Genomic DNA, 19,197 nt, shown 5'->3' with positions numbered 1-19,197 from the left:
TGGTGACAATGTCACTGGAAGAAAACGGTCGCCTTCCAACACAGGAATAGGATGAGTCAACCGAAAGCCGGTGTTTGGCATCAATACCTGTTCAGGGGTCAGACTGCGAAGAAAATGACCATCTGCTGCAGAGCCGACTTGGGGGACCTAGCTGTCACCCCTCTCGGCCGTCTCCTCTCCTAACACAGCCTATTTGCAAACAGGTCCAGCCAGGGCGTCTTAGAGCTTCTGACATTTTCCTGCTAGTGTGCTGACATGAGAGCCTCCACCAGCTTCCTCGAGGGGCCCCCCACATGGTCGCCCCGAATTCACAGCTGCCCAACTAGTTCAGCCACGTCCCCACACGCGGCAGGTCTCATTTCCATGGAGAAGGTGACTAGAGGCATAAGAGAGGTCGGGCCTGAGATGGGCATTCTTGTCGCTCCCGGAATTCCCACAACAAACCATCTCTCCACCTCTGCCAGCATTGAGGTGGGCAGGCAGGCCCCTGGGATGCCAAAACGCCAAACCCAGGTCTAGCAGATGCCCCTGAATGCCCCGAAATTGTGTGCCTCGGGCAGGCCGGCAGCTCCCCTCAAACCCTGGGGCCTGGTCATTCCTGCACCGAATACTTGATACTTTGGCAAATAGTTTATTGAACACTTGGGAAGACTCTGGCTGAGGGACAGCGCTGTGGGCAGACACGCCTGGTGTCGGCTCCGTCCCCGAGGGAGGAAGGGAAGGGCCTGGGCCATTGGCCCCTCGGGCTGGCGCTGCCTCGCATCTGTCTCGGAGTTCAGTCGGAGTCGACGTCTGTGGACATTGCCGGGCATGGGGGCTGAGGTTGGCCCCTACCGGTGACCCCCGTACTTGGCCATCCAGTCCGTCCGCCCGTGCACCGAGGACAGGGCCGGCGCGCGGGGCACCATGCTCATGTTGTGGGTCGCAGTGTGGAAGGTGGATCCGGAGAAGGCCCGACCGGGTCGTGAGCCCCAGGAATATTCTGCAAAAAATGGGGCAGATGTTAGCAGCCCACAGGGTGCAAGGACCCCGCCGGGTTCTGGGACATGCTTAAAGCTCTTTGAAGATGCCTTTGAAAGTCTGGAGGTGGGTGGGTTTTGGGTTTTTGGGTTTTTTTGTTTGTTTGTTTGTTTTGTTTTGTTTTGTTTTTTCGGTTTTCAGTATTGAAGGCACATCCGGCAGCCCTCACAAGTTATTCCTGGCTCTGTGCTCAGAAATCACTCCTGACAGGCTTGAGGGACCACATGGAATGCTGGGAATCGAACCTGGATTGGCCGCATGCAAGGCAAATGCCCTACCCGCTGTGCTATTGCTCTGGCCCTAAAGATGGTTTTAAAAGTCTAAAACGGGGCCCAGAGAGATAGCACATCGGCGTTTGCCTTGCAAACAGCCAATCCAGGACCAACGGTGGTTGGTTCGAATCCCGGTGTCCCATATGGTCCCCCGTGCCTGCCAGGAGCTATTTCTGAGCAGACAGCCAGGAGTAACCCCTGAGCACCGCCGGGTGTGGCCCAAAAAACAAACAAACAAAAAAAAAGTCTAAAACCAAACTTTAATTATTAAGATACCCCCAAAATATGACGTTAAAACAAAACATAACCAGGCGTTTACTTTGGGCATCACTCGGGAAGGTCAGTCCTAGGAGCACCCGAGTTTCTGGCTCAGGGCTGAGTGTTTTGAGGGGTTCTGAGAAAGGTACCCCCACAACCAAATGACTCCATGGCTGCACCCTACACGGTGTGTCTGCATCTGGGCCCCGAGAAGCTCCACGGGGCGATGCCACAGCTGAGTGCCTTGAGAGATTCTGCCAAGACCCAGGGAGCAGAGGGGTTCCCAGCATTCGGGATGGCACGTTTGTGGGGATATGTGCGGAGTCCTCTCAAATGACAAAGTGGCAGAGGCTGCTAGGGTGCGGCAAGGGGAGGACTCCCTGGGTGCTGCTCTCGCTGGAGCCATTGTGGTCAGCGGCCTCTTGTGGCCCAGCTCCATCTGCACGTCACTGACCCTTTCTCACCTTCTTTTTTTGGGGGGGTAGGTAGGTTTGAGTCACACCCAGCAGTGCTCAGGGCTGAATCCTGGCTCTGTGCTCAGGAATCACTCTTGGTAGTCTGGGGGCCCTCAGATGATGAGGTGCCAGGAAGTTTGGAGGTGACCCGGGATCAAACCCGGTACGGGTGCGTGCAAGGCAAAAGCCCTCCCCACTGTGCTCTCGATCGGGCCCCCAGACCTGTACTTTTTTTACTTTTTTTTGGGGGGGGTTGGGGCCACACCCGATGATGCTCAGGGGTTCCTCCTGGCTATGCGCTCAGAAATTACTCCTGGCTTGGGGGACCATATGGGACACTGGGGATCAAACCCAGGTTGGTCCTGGGTCAGCCTTGTGCAAGGCAAATGCCCTACCACTGTGCTGTCCCTCTAGCCTGTCCCACTTTTTCACCTTGTTTGATGGGGCCACGCCAGCAGTGCCTGTAGGCCACCAGGGCCATACCTGGCGGTGTGGAGGGGGCAGGCATATGGTTCTGGGACCCAGACTTGGGGCCTTACATGCGAGGCATATGCCCCCATCCCAAACTGCCCTTCACCCTCCAGCCTCTGTAGGCCTCGGATGATGAGGTGCTGGGAAGTTTGGGGGTGGTGGGGACGGGAGAGCACGGTGGGGTAGGGCTGGACTATCCTTGGCCCGAGGAGGCAACAGGTGGATAATGACCTGGTTCGTCTTCCTGTGGGGCTGGCACAGGCTGACGTGGCCATTGTCCTAAGCATCTGACTGACCACGCGAGTGGTTCAGTCACTTCTTTGTTTTACCTTTTCCCCTCTCATCACCCGTGAGGAGACCTGACGGCAGAGCGAACAGTTACGACAGCATGGACAAGGAGACGTGGGGACATGTAGGACAGCCCTGGGGAGGGAGAAGCCCCCCACCCTCCTTGACACACACTCAGGATCCCCCACTGCTGTTCTCCAGGGCAGACAGATATGTGGCTCTGAGGGTTCCCTCTCATGCCCCTTTCGGCACAGCTGACGGGGCCTGTCTCTGCTCCTGTGAGCTGGACACTGTGGCTAGCAGCCCCTGGGAGTGCTGGGAGTTCAGCAGTGCAGGTGCTCTGGGCTGTGGGGGGAACCCCGGGGACCTCACCCCAAAGGCCGCTGCCCGTCACAGAACAGGCCTCCATCTGCAGGTGCCCCTCGCCACCTCTCGAACTGTCTGGGTGCTCCCCAGAAGAGTCGGCACCACCCTCGCACGCCCTGGGATCTGTGGGCACCGTGTCCCCGACACGCCGGCAGGCTGGCCCAGCTCCTGTCCCAGCAGGAACGACCCAGCGCGGCCCTTACCTGAAGCCGTGGCTCCAGGCGCCGCGAAGTGCATCCTCTGGCCGGCCGAGCCCACCGTTTTCTTGAGGAAGGATGGGACGTACCCGGGCGGGCCCTGAGGACCCGGGTGTCCTGTGACCGGCAGAGATGGCAGTCAGGCGGCCACACAGTCCGCATGGCTCGCCAAGCCCTGTGCAGCGCCCAGCCCTGCACAACGCCACCCCTGGGTCCAGCTCCACCCGTGGCACATTCCAGCCACACGCCACGGACAGCGTCCAGGTCCTGCCACCCCTCGCACTCCCCCTCAGGATGCTGCTCTGAGCTCGTACCCTGTGCAGTTCACCCAGAACTGACAGGGCAACCCGGGACCCGGTTCTTTTCTTTTTCTTTTTGGTTTTTGAGCCACACCCAGTGACACTCAGGGGTTACTCTTGGCTATGTGCTCAGAAATTGCTCCTGGCTTGGGGGACCCTATGGGATGCGGGGGGATGGAACCACGGTCTGTCCTAGGTCAGCATGTACAAGGCAAACAAAAGCCCTATTGCTTGCACCACTGCTCTGGCCCCTCCAGGACCCAGTTCTGACTCTGAGTCTCTCAAGCCAAAGTCTCCCCAGTGAGGAAGAGAAGGGGATTTTGGCCTGCTGGAGTCTGTCCCTGTGAGGCCTTGTCCCCCTATGGGGTTCCTTTGGGGGCGTCTCACATGACCTCGGTGACCTGAGCACTCTTGGGGGAGAGGGTGGACAGCCAGTTGGCTGTGGACAGACATCAGAGTGGCCTGTGGGTACCGCTCCCCAGGTCCTGCTGTTTCCCACAGGGGAGCTGGCTGGTGAGTCTCAGAGAACTGGCCCAGACGCAAGGGTGTATGATGGGGAGGGTAGAAGGAGGCAACCTGAAGATTCAGAGGACCCCCCCCCATTGGAGGGGGCTAGGGCAACAAAAAAGGGATCTTCTCTTTAGTCGTTTTGTTTTGGGGAGAGTCACACCCCCACAGTGCTCAGGGATTACTCCTGGCTCTGAGCTCAGAAATCACTCCTGGCTTGGGAGACCATATGGGATGCCAAGATTCGAACCACCTGGATCGGCTGCATGCAAGGCAAATGCCCTACAGTTATGCTATCTCTCCGGCCCCTCTTTAGTTATCTTGGGCCCCTCTTTAGTTATCTTGGGGCCATACCCGATGGTGTTCAGGGGTTACTCCTGGCTCTGTGTTCAGGAATCAATCCTGGCAGTGCTCAGGAGCCCTATGGGATGCCAGGAGTCTAACCCGGGTTGGCTGTGTGCAAGGCAAAACCTCCCTGCTATGCTATGGCTCCGGCCCTGGGGTTGCCTTCAGTGACCTGCTGAAGGGTTGGTTGGTTAGGTGGCCCAGAGGCACAAATCCTCGGTGGGTGAGACCCACCATCTCCCACTCTGCCACCCTTTACGTGGCCACTAATGCTGAAGATGTCAGCGGCGGGATGCAGAAGTACTCCGGGATACTGGGGGACACTGAGGAGCAGGAATTGCTTTGGAAGATTCGCCCGACGTCTGGCAGCTTCACCATGAAGGCAAGCGCAGGGCCTGTCGGGAGCAAGCAGGCAAGGCCTAGGCGCTGACAGATGTTCCATGGCTCTGCCTTCTCCAGGCCTCTCCAGACAGGGCTCGGGCAAATGTCAAGAAGAGAATTTGAGGGGCCGAAGTGATGGCGCAGCAGTAGGGTGTTTGCCTTGCACACAGCCGACTCAGAACAAACCTTTGTTTGAACCCGGTGTCCCATATGGCCCCCTGAGCCAGGAGCAATTTCTGAGCACACAGCCAGGAGTAACCCCTAAGCATCACTGGGTGTGGCCCAAAAACAAACAAAAATATCGCAAGGTGGAGGAAAACCTCCATATACTACACAAGAGCACTGAATTCACGAGCCTGGGCGGGTCCAGCTTCAACTCTCTCTCTCTCTCTCTCTCTCTCTCTCTCTCTCTCTCTCTCTCTCTCTCTCTCTCTCTCTCTCTCTTTCTCTCTCTCCTCTCTCTCTCTCCTCTCTCGTCTCTCTCTCTCCTCTCTCTCTCTCCTTTCTCCTTTCTCTCTCAATCTCTCTCTCCCTCTCTCCTCTCTCCTTTCTTCTTTCTCTCTCCTCTGTCTCTCTTTGACTCAGTGTCTGTCTATGTCTGTCTATGTCTCTATCTCTACCTCTCTCTCTTATGTCAGCCAACCCCTGGGAATGCAGAATGTAGGGTGCTTGTCCTAACCTTGCCTGCATCTCCCCAGGTAAGGGACCAACCCCGTGCTGAAGTCTCAGACAAGGACTCAGCCTCAGCCTGTGCCAGAGGGGTTCAGAGGGGACAGGACATGCTGCAGCCCCTGGTCCTATCCCCAGGGCTGTGTGGTGTGGGAACAGCTGGAAAACTTCTCCCTGGGCCATGGGGGGCAGAGCGGACAGGGGCTCCCCACTGTCTGTACCTGCGTTGCTCCTCTGGAAAGCGAGTTCGGCCCCGATGGACCTGGGGAACACCTGTCCCGACCAGCTGCTGGGGGCCATGTCCTTCCCGCCGGCCATCAGGGCCACATTCTTGGGGTTCACACCTAGAGAGAACACAGCCGTCCTTTCCCACCCCAGGGTCTGTTTTTTTTTTTGAGGGGGGAGCACACCAGCGGCACTCAGGAGTTACTTCTGGCTCTGTGCTCAGAAATTGCTCCTGGCAGGCTCTGGGGACCATATGGGATGCCGGGGATCAAATCTGGGTCGTCCCAGGTCATCTGCAAACAGCGCAAACACCCTCCCCACTGTGCTATGGCTCTGGCCCCAGGGAAACTCCAGAAGGGTTGGGGGAGGGGCAAAGGCCAGACACCCCTTGTCTGTCTGACCCATCCCCTGTTGGGCCCTGGGGACACCCTGCCCTGAGTCTGCCCTGACCATCTTCCCCCAGGGTACCCCATTCCCCCAGCCCTCCTGCTCCCTAGTGAACCAGTCCCCCATCCTCTCATTCTAGTCATTCCTGGACCCCAAGGGCTTCCTTCCACAAAATCGTCTTAGCATCCAGCCTCAGTCTGTCAGCCTGTTCTCTAGAAGCTTCTGAGACTCAGGTGCAAGGAGTCTGAGGGTCCCAACTGCCTCTGAGGACATTGGAGCATCCACCCCTCCAGCTGGACTGTGGTTCTGGAAGGTAAGCACTTTACGGGGAGGAGCCCCAGAATCCCCGTCTGCCTCCGCCTCCTCCGCCCAGTCCTAAGGTCCGGCGCCCAGTACTTGCTGCTGACTGCCACGGTCTGCAGTGCTCGTGAGATTCCCTCAGACTGCCCAGACCATGTGGAATTGAGCTGTCCCACCTGGGGGTGCAGGATGACCCCAGAGGCATGCAGAGATCCCAGAGGCCGAAGCAATGCATCCTGCACTCGCTGTGGGCTGGGTGACCGCAGTGGTCACGGACGGTGCCAGGACCCACCGGTGCTCACCTGGCAGGTACCGTGACTGCTTCAGGTAGTATTGCTTGGCCTTGGACATGGGGCCCACAGCCGTTGACTCTGAGTCCCCCTTCAGCGTCCCGGCAGTGGACACATCCTTGTTCTCCCGCCCATGGACACTGCTACGCGTGGGCACCTGCTCGGGGAACCTCGGAGTGGACAGAGGAGGGGGGGTTCAGCAGGGAGGAACCTACCACCCCAAGACCTTCCACACTCCCCAAGCGAGCAGCTGAGCACTGAGCCAGGAGCCCATAAGCTCTCAGGGGCTTGGAGCAAAACTCAGGACTCCTGGCAGAGTTAAGGGAGTTGCGCTTGAAACCAGCCACTGCCAAAAAGTTGGGGAGACACGGACACCCTGGGACAGGCTACGGGCCACTGAACAAACACGGGGCCAAGGAAAATTGCAAAAGGCAGACGAGAAGGAAGACACAGGCACAGGGGTCACAAAAGCAGCACTGGGAGCCCGTGGGAGTGGCCAGTGCTAGGCTTTTGCTCCGCCTTGTGACAAAATCTTATGAGTGAAGACTGGCCACAGGATGGACTGCGCAAGGTCCATCCCTTCTCCCCAGTGCTATGGGGGTGTGGGACTGTCTCCCAGTGAGGCGAGGGAGTTAGGAAGCTGATTTTTTTTTTTTTTTTTTGCTTTTTGGGTCACACTTGGCAGTGCTCAGGGGTTCCTCCTGGCTCTGCACTCAGAAATCTGCCCAGCAGGCTCAGGGGACCATATGGGATGCCGGGATTTGAACAAATGACAGTCTGCATGCAAGGCAAGCACCTTATCTCCATGCTATCTCTCCAGCTCCGGAAGCTGATTTTTGTTTTGTTTTGTTTTGTTTTGTTTTTTAGTTTTTGGGTCACACCCAGCGGTGCTCAGGGGTTACTCCTGGCTGTCTGCTCAGAAATAGCTCCTGGCAGGCACGGGGACCATAAGGGACACCGGGATTCAAACCAACAATCTTTAGTCCTGGATCGGCTGCTTGCAAGGCAAACGCCACTGTACTATCTCTCCGGGCCCGGAAGCTGATTATTTTAAGGAATCTCCAGGGCCTGGAGTGATAGCACAGTGGCAGGGCACTTGCCTTGCATGTGGCCAACCCAGGACAGACCTGGGCTCGATTCCTGGCATCCCATAGGGTTTCCTGAGCCTGCCAGGAGCGATTTCAGAGTGCAGAGCCAGGAGAAACCCAAGAGCTGCCGGGTATGGCCCCAAAAAGCGAAAACAAAACAACCAAAAAAAACCAACACAGTGGGGGAATATATTTGCATGCAGCCAAACCAGGTTTGATCCGACATCCCATAGGGTTCCCCAAGTCTGCTAGAAGTAATTTCTTTCTTTTTTTTTTTTTTTTTTTTTTTTGGTTTTTGGGCCATACCCAGCAGTGCTCAGGGCTCACTCCTGGCTGTCTGCTCAGAAATAGCTCCTGGCAGGCACGGGGGACCCTATGGGACACTGGGATTCGAACCAACCACCTTTGGTCCTGGATCGGCTACTTGCAAGTCAAACGCCGCTGTGCTATCTCTCCGGGCCCTGCTAGAAGTAATTTCTGAGCACAGAGCCAGGAAGAGCCTCGGCACCACTGGGTGTGAACCCCCCAAAATTAAAAAAAAAAAAGTAGAACAGAAAACTAACATCCCCAGTCTGGGCAGGGCTGTGTGCTCTGCAGTTGGAGCCCAGGGTGCAGGTGGGAGTGTTGTCTTTGGGGGTCGAGAAGACCCTCCTACCATGCCCAACCCTTGGTCAGACTGCGGGAAGGTGGGGGGCTCCAGACTGACCCAGCAGTGGCACTGAGACCGGGCCTGGAGCAAAATAAAGGCCCCCAGTGCCAGCCCAGCTGTGGTCAGCAAGGGCTCGGGGGACATCAGGGTACCCGCTTACCGGAAAGGAGAGTCTCTCCGCCTCTTGTCCTTGCTGGCACCCATGCTGGGCTTCTTGGAGTGCGACAAGGCCACGTCGTCCTCCAGCTCGTCCCAGCTGTCCCCAGACCTGAACACGGCCTGGCCCCATCGTCGTCGGCCGCTCTTGTGGCTCTGGGGTGCACTAGGCTTCTGCGGATGAATGAGGGTTTGGGACAGGGTGGTGAGGGCTTGGGGTGTGCGTGGGCCAGGTCCCTGGGGAGCTAAGGAAGGTGGAAGGGGCCGTCCCACACCCGAGGCCCTGCAGAGCCCCCAGAATAGGCTTTTTCTTTCTTTCTTTCTTTGGTTTTTGGATCACACCCAGCAGCGCTCAGGGGTTCCTCCTGGCTCTACACTCAGAAATCGCTCCCAGCAGGCTCATTTGGGGGAACCACTTGGGATGCTGGGATTCGAACCATTGTCCTTCTGCATGCCAGGCCAATGCTCTACCTCCATGCTATCTCTCCGGCCCCAGTCTCTGTCTCTCTCCCCCACATTCCCCGCTTTCAAAAGTGCCTGGACACAGGTCAGCAGAGCTGTAGTGGGGAGGAGGGTGAGTCTTCTCTCTGTCTCTCATCCCACACTCCCCACTTTCAAAAGTGCCTGGACACAGGTGCCCATGACCCCAGAGGAGCCCCCAGGGACCCTTTCTCCAAGGCCCTGCTTACCCCGGGCATGTTTTTGACGATGCTGGGAAAGAAGGTGGACATCTGCCTCTGGGGCGCGTGCAGCCTGGCTGCGGGCGGGCCGGGCGTGTTGGCTGGGTGCTGGATGGGCTTCAGGGGCGGGTGGGCCTGCTTGGGCTGAGGGGTCCCCGCGTCCTTGAGACAGGGCAGGGGCTTGGCTTCTCCCCCACGCATGCTCGGCTTGGCTCCGGGCGGCTGCACCGGCTTGCTGGTAGACTGTTTGGCGTCCGCATGGTGCGCGGGTGGGCCCAGCACTTGGCCCACTTGGAAGTAGGGATGCTTCAAGGCCTAGAGCAGGGTTGGGGAGGGGGGGGACGACAGCAGGCAGAGCGGAGTCACGGACTTGAGGGCCTTGGGGTTGGATGTTGTACTACACCTGACAGTGCTCAGGGGCTTCTTACTCCCGGTTCTGTGCTCAGGGGTCACTCCTGGAAGTGCTCAGGGGACAGGCCCTATGAAATGGGGTGCTGGAGAAGGAACCTGGGCGCAAGGCAAGCGCTTCCCTATTATCCTGTCTCTCTAGCCCAGGTCCCTCCTATGAGCCCTGACACTCAGTCGTGGCTGTGGCTCTTTCCAGGAGCCTTTGAGCCAAAATTGTCCTTGATTTGGAATGGACCAAGAAGAGATGGGAGACCTGCCTTGGCTGGGCCTGGACCAGTGGGCGGAACCTGTGGGTGTGGCCTTGCCTGTGGGCGGGGTCATGACTGGCTGTGAACATGGTTGTGGGTGGGGCCTTGCCTGTGGGTGGGGCCTGGACCTATGGGAGGGACCTGTGACTGGCTAGCCACTCGACTATGGATAGGGTCTGTGCCTGTGGGCGGAGCCTGTGGGTGTGGGTGTGGCCTTGCCTGCAGGTGGGGCTGTGATTGGGGACATGACTGTGGGTGTGGCCTGTGTCTGGGTGGAGCCATAGATGTGGGTGTGGCCTGGCCTGTGGGCGGGGCCTGGGCCTGTGGGCGGGGCCTGCGACTAGCTGTGCACTTGACCTTGGATGGGGCCTGTACCTGTGATGTCCGAAACCCCCCAGCAGCCTTCCAGATCTCGCTGTCCACCTCACCTGGCTGGCCGTGGGCCGCTTCTTCGGGTCCCAGTTGAGCATTTCCATCATGAGCTGGATAGCTTCGTTGCTGGCGTTGGGGATCAGCGTTTTCAGGTTTATGGGGATGCACTGAGGGAAACGGAAGTCCATCAAGGACGCCAGCTGGTACCCTTCCGGCCAGTCGCTCTGTGTGCAGACACATGGGCAGGGGAGGAAAATCACTCCTGGTGAACCACAGCACTAGTGCCCTAGCATGCTCTGTGCTGTGGGTTCCTCCGAAATATCAACTGAGTGCAAGTGGGTAATGGCAGGAAAGTGGGAAAGAGCTTTTCTATAGTTCAGAAGAGTAAATAAACCTTTGGGGGAGGTGTCTGGATCCATTATGGTGGTGGTGGGGCCGCACCCCTGGGTTTACTCCTGGCTCTGTGCTTGGAGATCATTCCTGTTGCTGCTGGGGGAACTGAATGGGGTACCAAGGATTGAACTGGAGTCAGCCGCATGCAAGGCAAGTGCCTCTCCTGCTGTCCTGTCTCTTGATCCAGCTGGGAGACTTAGATTCACTAAGGACAAGGACTTTCTGAAGACTCTGGGTTCTGCTAAGGATTAATATTCATGTGTGAATAAGGAGCTCCATTTATATGTGTGGTCTCTGACACCCAGTGTGGGAACCAACACAATTTTGGGGGCCGCCATATTCCAGCATTAGCTGTGCCCTCTCATAGAACAATGGAGGGGCCCCTTATGCTGGTGAGGATGCAACTGAACACACTGGAATTCGGAAAGTCCAGGTAACAGAAGGGGACAAGGGCTTGATTCTAGAGATGAAACACCCGGAACTGGAGGAAGACAAGGGTTGGGAGAATGGATGGTGCAGACCCTCTGGGTGAACCAGATGGTGCCAGCCAACAGCCAGAGCAAACTAGGAGGGTCCTGGATGTCACTGTGGTCAGTCAGCACCCCAAGACTGATGTATCACAGAGACTAATCTTCAGCATGTGGGATGCTGACTCCTTAAATTCCTCCTCCCGCCCCGTTGGGACCAAAAACCAAACCAGCTTTCTAAGAGAAGGAACTTTTAACTGTGCCTTAACTGTTGGACAGGAGAGTGGCAGCCCACAAGGCCAACATTGTTGTAATAACCCAGAACCCTCATACTGTTCAGACAAGCTGTTCCTTACTTTTTTGGGGGTCCCTAAAACTTGGCAGATCTTGAAGATTTCGTCGACCTCGCTGGTTCCTGGGAAAAGGGGCCTGAAGGTGTAGAGCTCTGCCATGATGCTGCCCACTGCCCACATGTCAATGGGGGAGCTGTAGACCGAGGACCTGAGCAGGACTTCGGGTGCACGGTACCTGAAAGGCAGGATGAAGAAAGTAGGGTGTGAGTGAAGTCCAGGCTGGACAGGATGGGGAAAAGGGAGTGGCCACTAACCCTGTATGTGAAAGGGGGACCCCCGGGCTCGGCTCTCCAATCACAAACAGACTGTACAATGGACATCACCAAAAGGCCAGGTGGCCCAACTCAGTGAGAAAGTTTTTCCCCAGTAGGGCAGATCCATTCTGGTTCTTTTGAGGTTTGGTTGTTTTTTTTTGGGGGGGGGCACACCCAGTGGTGCTCAAGTAAGTCCTGGCTCTGTACCGAGGAATCACTCCTGGTGGTTTTGGAAGACCATATAAGATGTCAGGGATCAGATCAGGGTTCGTGCAATGCCCTCCCCGCTATGCTATCGTTCCGATCCCCTTGGTGGGGTTTGTTACTGTGGGCTCATTCTCCTGGCTCTGCTCTCAGGAATCACTCCTGGTGGTGCTCAGGAAATCAAATGGAATGACAGAGATCAAATCCGGGTCAGCCATGTGCGAGACAAGTGAAACCATTGCTCTGGTCCCTCTTTTGTTATTATTTTATTTTATTTTTTTGGGGGGGGCACACCCGGCGTTGCTCAAGGGTGTCTCCTGGCTGTCTGCTCAGAAATAGCTCCTGGCAGGCACGGGGGACCATATAGGACACGGGGATTCGAACCAACCACCTTTGGTCCTGGATCGACTGCTTGCAAGGCAAACGCCGCTGTGCTATCTCTCCAAGCCCCTTTTGTTATTATTTTTAAGGGTGCTTGGGTGGTTTATCAGGGTTCATTCCCGCTGGGTGTGGCCCCAAAACAGGCACAAAAATGAAGCAGGAAATGTTGAGGGAAGAATGAAATCTGTTTCCTTTTCTTTTTTTTTTTTTTTTTTTTTTTTGGTTTTTGGGCCACACCCTGTGACGCTCAGGGGTTACTCCTGGCTATGCACTCAGAAGTTGCTCCTGGCTTGGGGGACCATATGGGACACCGGGGGATCGAACCGCGGTCCGTCCAAGGCTAGCACTGGCAAGGCAGGCACCTTACCTTTAACGCCACCGCCCGGCCCCTGTTTCCTTTTCTTGCAGACCAAGTTCTCCGCAGCCCAGGCACACGAATACTGTTCTCTCTGGGACGATCCACAGACCCGATCACAGGCCACTGAGCCACTTACCACCGAGTGGAGACATAATCTGTGTACGGTGGCTGTGACCGCAGCTCCCTGGCAAGGCCAAAGTCGGCGATTTTCACGAGCTCGGGACCCATGCAGAGCAGGTTTTCGGGCTTCATGTCTCTGTGGAAGAAGCCTTGGTGCAAGAGAGGATGAGCCGTCAGTCCCTGGACGGTCACACACGTTACAGTACCACAGCCCAGCCTCTGACCCCATCCAGATGTATACTTGGGGGGTTGTTGTTGTTGTTGTTTTTGTTTTTTGGGTCACACCCAGCAGCGCTCAGGGGCTACTCCTGGCTCTACGCTCAGAAATCCCTCCTGGCAGGCTCGGGGGACCATATGGGATGCCCGGATTCAAACCACCATCCTTCTGCATACAAGGCAAATGCCCTACCTCCATGCTATCTCTACAGCCCCCCAGATGTATACTTGGGGGTATGAAACCTGCTCTTGTCTGACATGGGGTTGCCTGTGGGGCCTCAGTGGTCACAGCAGCCCAGCAGCCAAGACCCTAGCAGGGATGAGAGCTGGGTGGGCACCCTGCCTTGCAGCCCCCAGGACCTGCAGACACCTAGAGTGACAGCTGAAGGGCAGGGCCTGATGGGCATGGCCAGGAGAGCTTGGGTGGGTGGGTTGGGGCGGAGCCTAAGTGGGGTGGGCTGGGGCCCTGGGTGGCACCTGAGTGGTGTGGGGCAAAGCCTAGCTAGGGCAAGTGATGGTCCCAGGGGCAGGGCCTGGGTGAGCTGGGAGGGGCGGGACCCTGACGGTGTGGGCGGGGCATGACTGTTGATCGGGCGTGGTTTGGGTATGGGCGTGGTCAGTGCTGGGCGGGGCATAAATAAGGTCAATAGTTTCTCCCTAAGGTCTGACACCTGCTTGCTAGTCGCTGGTTGGAAAAGTCCACTGCACACCAGGCGAGCCCATTTGAAATTATCCCACTGAACTGCCCAGTGCCCATTCCGGGGTGCCATCTGATCAGATAGTACAGTCTTCTAAAGCCCGAGCTGGAAGACTGTCCTCTGGGGGACAGCCTGGAGTGGGGCCCCAGTTCCACTAAGGGCCCTTGGGGATGGGAAGTCTTATTTTTTTTCCTTTGGGGGAGTCACACCGACAGTGCTCAGGGGTCACTCCTGACGGGGCTTAGGGGACCCTATGTTGTGCCAGGGACTGACCCGAGCATGTCCGCATATAAAGCATGCACTTGGGACACCTGTGCGCTCGCTCTCTCTCCAGTCCCAGAAATTCCACTTTTTAAAATTATTATTATTATTATTCAAAATGTCAGTGCCTCTGTGCACATACTCAAACTCAGAGTCGGACAGTTTAACCAGCAGATGTCCTTAAGGATTCCTGCACTCAACAGTCACCTGGCCAGCTCTCAAGAGTAATCGGGGAAGAAAACAAAAAGAGAGTAAGCGAGACAAAGCCCTGTAGGAGCTCACCGTGCTTGTGGATGAACGCCAGCCCTTGCAGTATCTGGTACATGATGTTTCTGATCACTGACTCGGGGAACAACTTGTTTCTGTGAAAAAACAAACCTCATCACCCAAGGCTGTTGCTCAAGCCCCGACCCACACCAGCACCGTCCCTCAATCATCTGCTCTGCTGGCAGGGTGACTATAGTGTTACAGAGGTTTAGGTCCTATGTGTAAGCATAAAAGTTGAATTTCTCTTTATTTTGATGCTTGTTAAAAAAATACATAGGGTTGGGGGCTGGTGAAATAGCATGGAGGATAGGCATTTGCCTTGCATGCAGAAGGATGGCAATTCGAATCCTGGCATCCCATATGGTCCCCCCCCAAGCCTGCCAGGAGCAATTTTTGAGCATAAAGCTAAGAGTAACCCCTGAGTGCTGCCAGGTGTAACCAAAAAAAAAAAAAAAAAAAAAACAACTTTTTCTTTTTTGTTTTTGGGCCAAACTCAGCAGTGCTCAGGGATTACTCCTAGCTCTGAGATCAGAAATCGCCTCTGGTAGGCTCAGGGATCATATGGAATGCCAAGGATCGAACCCAGGTCCGTCCCAGGTCAGCAGCGTGCAAGGCAAACACACTACCGCTATGCTATCGCTCTGGCTCCAGAAATGAACTTCTTTTTTTTTTTTCTTTTTCTTTTTCTTTTTTTTTTTTTTTGGCCACACCCGGCGGTGCTCAGGGGTTACTCCTGGCTGTCTGCTCAGAAATAGCTCCTGGCAGGCACCGGGGACCCTATGGGACACCGGGATTCGAACCAACCACCTTTGGTCCTGGATTGGCTGCTTGCAAGGCAAATGCCTCTGTGCTATCTCTCCGGGCCCCAGAAATGGACTTCTAACAACATATTTCATTTTAACCTGATAGAAAACAAATATGGTTCGATATGTCAGCAGCAGATATTACAACCAGTGCTCGAACCCTTGTCCACACTCATGCTCGCAGCCCCAAGTCCCGACTGGCTCTGGGTCAGGGCTCCCAGCTACACGTTGGCTCCAGCCTCATCTGCTTTGTGCACAGAGCCTAGATGGGTCCTGGCAAGGCCACATTAAAGCTGGAAGAGTTTGAGGCTGCCCCTGCCCCAGCCGCTGAGGTTTCAGAATTGTTTAAGCTTGAGCAGTTTTGATCAAAGATGCAGCATGGAATGAGAAGAACTAGGAGTCCAAACTCCTGGAAATGCCTGTGGTTTAACAATCATTAACAGCGGAGCCGGAGAGATAGCACGGAGGTAAGGCATTTGCTTTGCATGCAGAAGGTTGGTGGTTCGAATCCCGGCATCCCATATGGTCCCCCGAGCCTGCCAGGATCGATTTCTGAATGCAGAATCAGGAGTACCGGAGTGCTGTGAGTGTGACCCAAACCCCCCCCCAAAAAAAAATCATTAACAGCATCTTTCCATAATTGGTTGGATTGATTCAATATTTTGGGTGGGGAGGGAACCATACTTTTCAGTGCTCAGGGGTTGCTCCTGGCTCTGCGTTCAGGAATTAATCCTGGTGGTGCTCAGGGGACCCGCTGGGATGCCGAGAATTGAACCCAGATTGGCTGTACGCAAAGCAAATGACCTTCCTGCTGTGCTATTACTCTGGCCCTAATAAAAATGGATTAGAGGGGCCAGTGAGGTGGCGCTAGAGGTAAGGTGTCTGCCTTGCAAGCGCTAGCCAAGGAAGGACCCCGGTTAGATCTCCTGGCATCCCATATGGTCCCCCTAAGCCAGGGGCAATTTCTGAGCGCTTAGCCAGCAGTAACCCCTGAGCATCAAAAGATTGTGGCCCAAAAAAACAAAAAACAAAAAAAATAGATTTGATGAGTAAAGTTTTCTTCACCTTTATAGCAACTGCTATTAAAGTGGTTATAAGGGGCTGGAAAGAGAGCACAATAATAAGGTGTTTGCCTTGCACGCAGCCAACACAGGACGGACACTGGTTTGAACCCCTGGCATTCCATATGGTCCCGTGAGTCTTCCAGGGGCGACTTGTGAGTGTAGAGCCAGGAGTAACCCCTGAGCACCACTGGGTGTGACCCAAAAATCAAAAGAATAAATAAATAAATAAAAATAATTAAATAAATGAAGTGGTGACAATGCCAGGCAGGGACAGGCACCACAGGAGAAGGAAAAATCCTCGTGTGTGTGTGTGTGTGTGTGTGTGTGTGTGTGTGTGTGTGTGTGTGTCTAAGATCAACCTCGCTGTGTCAGGAAGCACTGGGAGTCCCTGGAGAGACGTCCACCCTGAGGTCACTTTTTCCTGGGGCTGAGGGTGTCTCACCTGCCCTGAGTCTGCTCCTTGCTTCCCTCCTAGCCACCCGTCCTTCCCTCCTCGCCTTCCCCAGCCTTTCCCAAGGGCCTGGAAAGAGCCTGGAAAGGGGCCTGAGCTTAGTCAGACTCTAGCCCTGGGGCCCTTCAGAGCACAGTGTGGCTGGCCAGGAAAGGGGGCACCACAGCAGAGCTGGGTCTGCCTGCAGAGTCCATAGGGCCCCATCCTAGCCTCCTGGCACAGCTGGAATATTCTGAGGGCTGCAAGGGGGCCTCTCCCCCTCCCCAGACTCACCTGTCCTTCATTAACTGATAGAGGTTCTCTTTCATATATTCAAATATAAAATAGAGGTGGTCGTTCTCCCGGATAACTTCTTTCAGTTTAATCACATTGGCATGATTAAGTTTCTTCAGAGACTGAAAGGCAGTGAAGACATTGATCCCCTCAAGCCGGTCTCCTGCTGAGTGCCCCGCAACCCCATCTTCATGCACCCAGGGAGCACAGTTGGGACACCCCCCAGAACAAGAGGGACATAGCACTTGCACTGCTCCCCCTTGACTGCTAACTGGATTCTTGAGGCACCACAGGTTCAACATGGGGACAGGAAGAAGCCTGAGAGCAGGGACTGGGGCACCTGGGATCCTGGGACCGAGCAGGGTTTACCTTCACTTCCCTCAAGTTCATACATTCATCCCAGGAGTAGAACTTTCTCTTCATCCTAAAGGAGAAGCGAGGTCAGTGTCCCCCGGTCACCAGTCCAGGACGACAGCGGTCCTCAGGCAGCTCCCACCAGCCCACTCAGGCCCATGTTCCCTCCGGGCCCTTTCAGCAAGAGCGAGGGTGGTCCCAAGTCCCTGTGGACAGGACCCATGTTTCTCTAGTTCATCGTCTGTGCTCTGGAATCAGGGACATGCCAACATAGTGCAGTGTGTTGAGTGTGTGAATGAAAATGTGTGTGGGTTTAAGTATGAGTTTGTGAGTTAGAATGTGTGTAGGTGTGAGTTTGTGAGTGTGTAACTTCCAAGAACTGTCTGTTTTCTGGGGTCCTCCGCAGCAGAGTCAAGGGCCTGGGGTCCCCCACCCAGGGCTCCTCAGCCGGCCTCACCATGCTGCTTGGACCAGTGGTGCCAGGCCAGGACTCAGGCTGCTTTGGGGCTGCTGCCCTGCTGCTGCCCACACAACCGCCCCCCTCCACTTCTCCCTTTATTTTCAGGAAAAGGGTTTCAGTTCCAAGCTCTTGGGTTTGGGTTTGGGTTTGAGTTTGTGTAGGAGTCACAGTCAGGGGAGCTCAGGGGCTACTCCTGACTCAGCCATCAGGCCAGGCAGCACCAGGGATGGGTCCTGGGGCTCCCACTTGCAAAACGTGCTACAGCTCTGGAGCCAAATCTCCAAGGTCCCTCAGTGCAAACTTCTTCTTCTTTTGGTTTTGGGGTCACACCCCATGATACTTAGGATTTACTTCTAGCTCTGTGCTCAGGAATCACTCCTGGCAGTCTACCCTCCTTCTAGATAGCTGTGCTATCACTCCCATCCTAGTGCAAATTTCTTATTCATAGCAGCACACACACTTCCCAATACCACTACACTAATCAAAAAAGGTAAAATGGAAACAGTGGAAAAAAAAAAAAAAGGTAAAATGGGGGGTCCATGTTGTGGAGATGGCACAGAGATAAGGATCTTATATGACCCCCCCCCAAGCTCCACCTGTGTGCCCCCACCCCCATGTCTTCCGTACTTCTTGATGGCCACCAGCTCCCCGGACTCCTTGCTCTTGCCCATCAGCACGCTCCCGTAGGTGCCATCCCCCAGCTGGCACATGGTCGTGTAGCGGTTCATCCTGGGAAGGCAGGCGGCAGGGGGCAAGGGGGCTGCTCCGTCACTGCGAGTCCCAGGGTTTGGCTTTCCTCAGCTTCCAGTTGCCCTTAGACGGTGGCACCCATGGGCGAAAGGGTCGTCATCAGACAACTGCTCTGTTGGGGGCCGGCAGGTCATGAGCTGGAGCGGGAGGCAGTCGGGCACGCAGACGTCACTCCCATCCTCGACGCCCTGATGGGACAGTCTTTCAGGGCAAATGTCATCGTCCTTATCTTGGCTTGGGAGGGCCTCACCCGCCAGTGCTTCTGGCTCTACGCTTGGGGATCACTCGTGGCAGGGTTCAGGGGACCCTCTGCAGGCGCTGGGGATGAAGCCAGGGTCAGCCACATCAGGCAAGTGCCATAACTCCTTTGCAATTTCTTCCAGCCCCTAACACCATAACACAAATTCTTTTTTAATTGCTTGTTTGTCTTTTGGGGCACTCGAGGCTTACTCCTGGTTCTGCACTTACTCCTGGCAGGTTTAGGGGACCCTATGGGATACTGAAGATTGAACCTAGGTCGGCCACATGCAAGACAAATGCCCTCCCCACTGTGTTGTTTCAGTCCACCTCGCATGAATTCTTAGAAAAGAACCTCTTCCAAAAATTGGCCAGGAGGGGCCAGAGCAAGAGCACAATGGTAAGGCATTTGTCTTGTACGTGGCCAATCCGGGATGGACCTTGGTTCGATTCCCAGAATCCCATAGGGTCCCCTGAACCTGCCAGGAGCATGTTTGAGTGC

General features: G+C 55.6%; 1 protein-coding gene across 1 annotated transcript; it reads right to left on the bottom strand.

The window, feature by feature from the left end:
• Positions 1-830: 830 nt before the first annotated feature.
• On the bottom strand, positions 831-18,695 carry MAK (male germ cell associated kinase). The gene is made up of 13 exons (XM_049765114.1): positions 18,336-18,695; positions 17,264-17,318; positions 16,895-17,016; positions 14,319-14,398; positions 12,878-13,010; positions 11,548-11,719; positions 10,388-10,555; positions 9,313-9,618; positions 8,628-8,797; positions 6,743-6,900; positions 5,750-5,872; positions 3,334-3,444; positions 831-982 (listed from the first exon to the last, which is right to left on the bottom strand). The coding sequence occupies exons 1-13, from the start codon at positions 18,434-18,436 to the stop codon at positions 831-833; spliced, it is 1,851 nt and encodes a 616-aa protein (XP_049621071.1). The 5' UTR covers positions 18,437-18,695.
• Between the last annotated feature and the right edge of the window lie 502 nt (positions 18,696-19,197).

The sequence above is a fragment of the Suncus etruscus genome, chromosome 18 (genome assembly GCF_024139225.1).
Source record: "Suncus etruscus isolate mSunEtr1 chromosome 18, mSunEtr1.pri.cur, whole genome shotgun sequence".
Taxonomy (NCBI): Eukaryota; Metazoa; Chordata; class Mammalia; order Eulipotyphla; family Soricidae; genus Suncus; species Suncus etruscus.
Note: the sequence above shows the minus strand (reverse complement) of the source record. Positions and strands in the feature narration are given on the sequence as shown.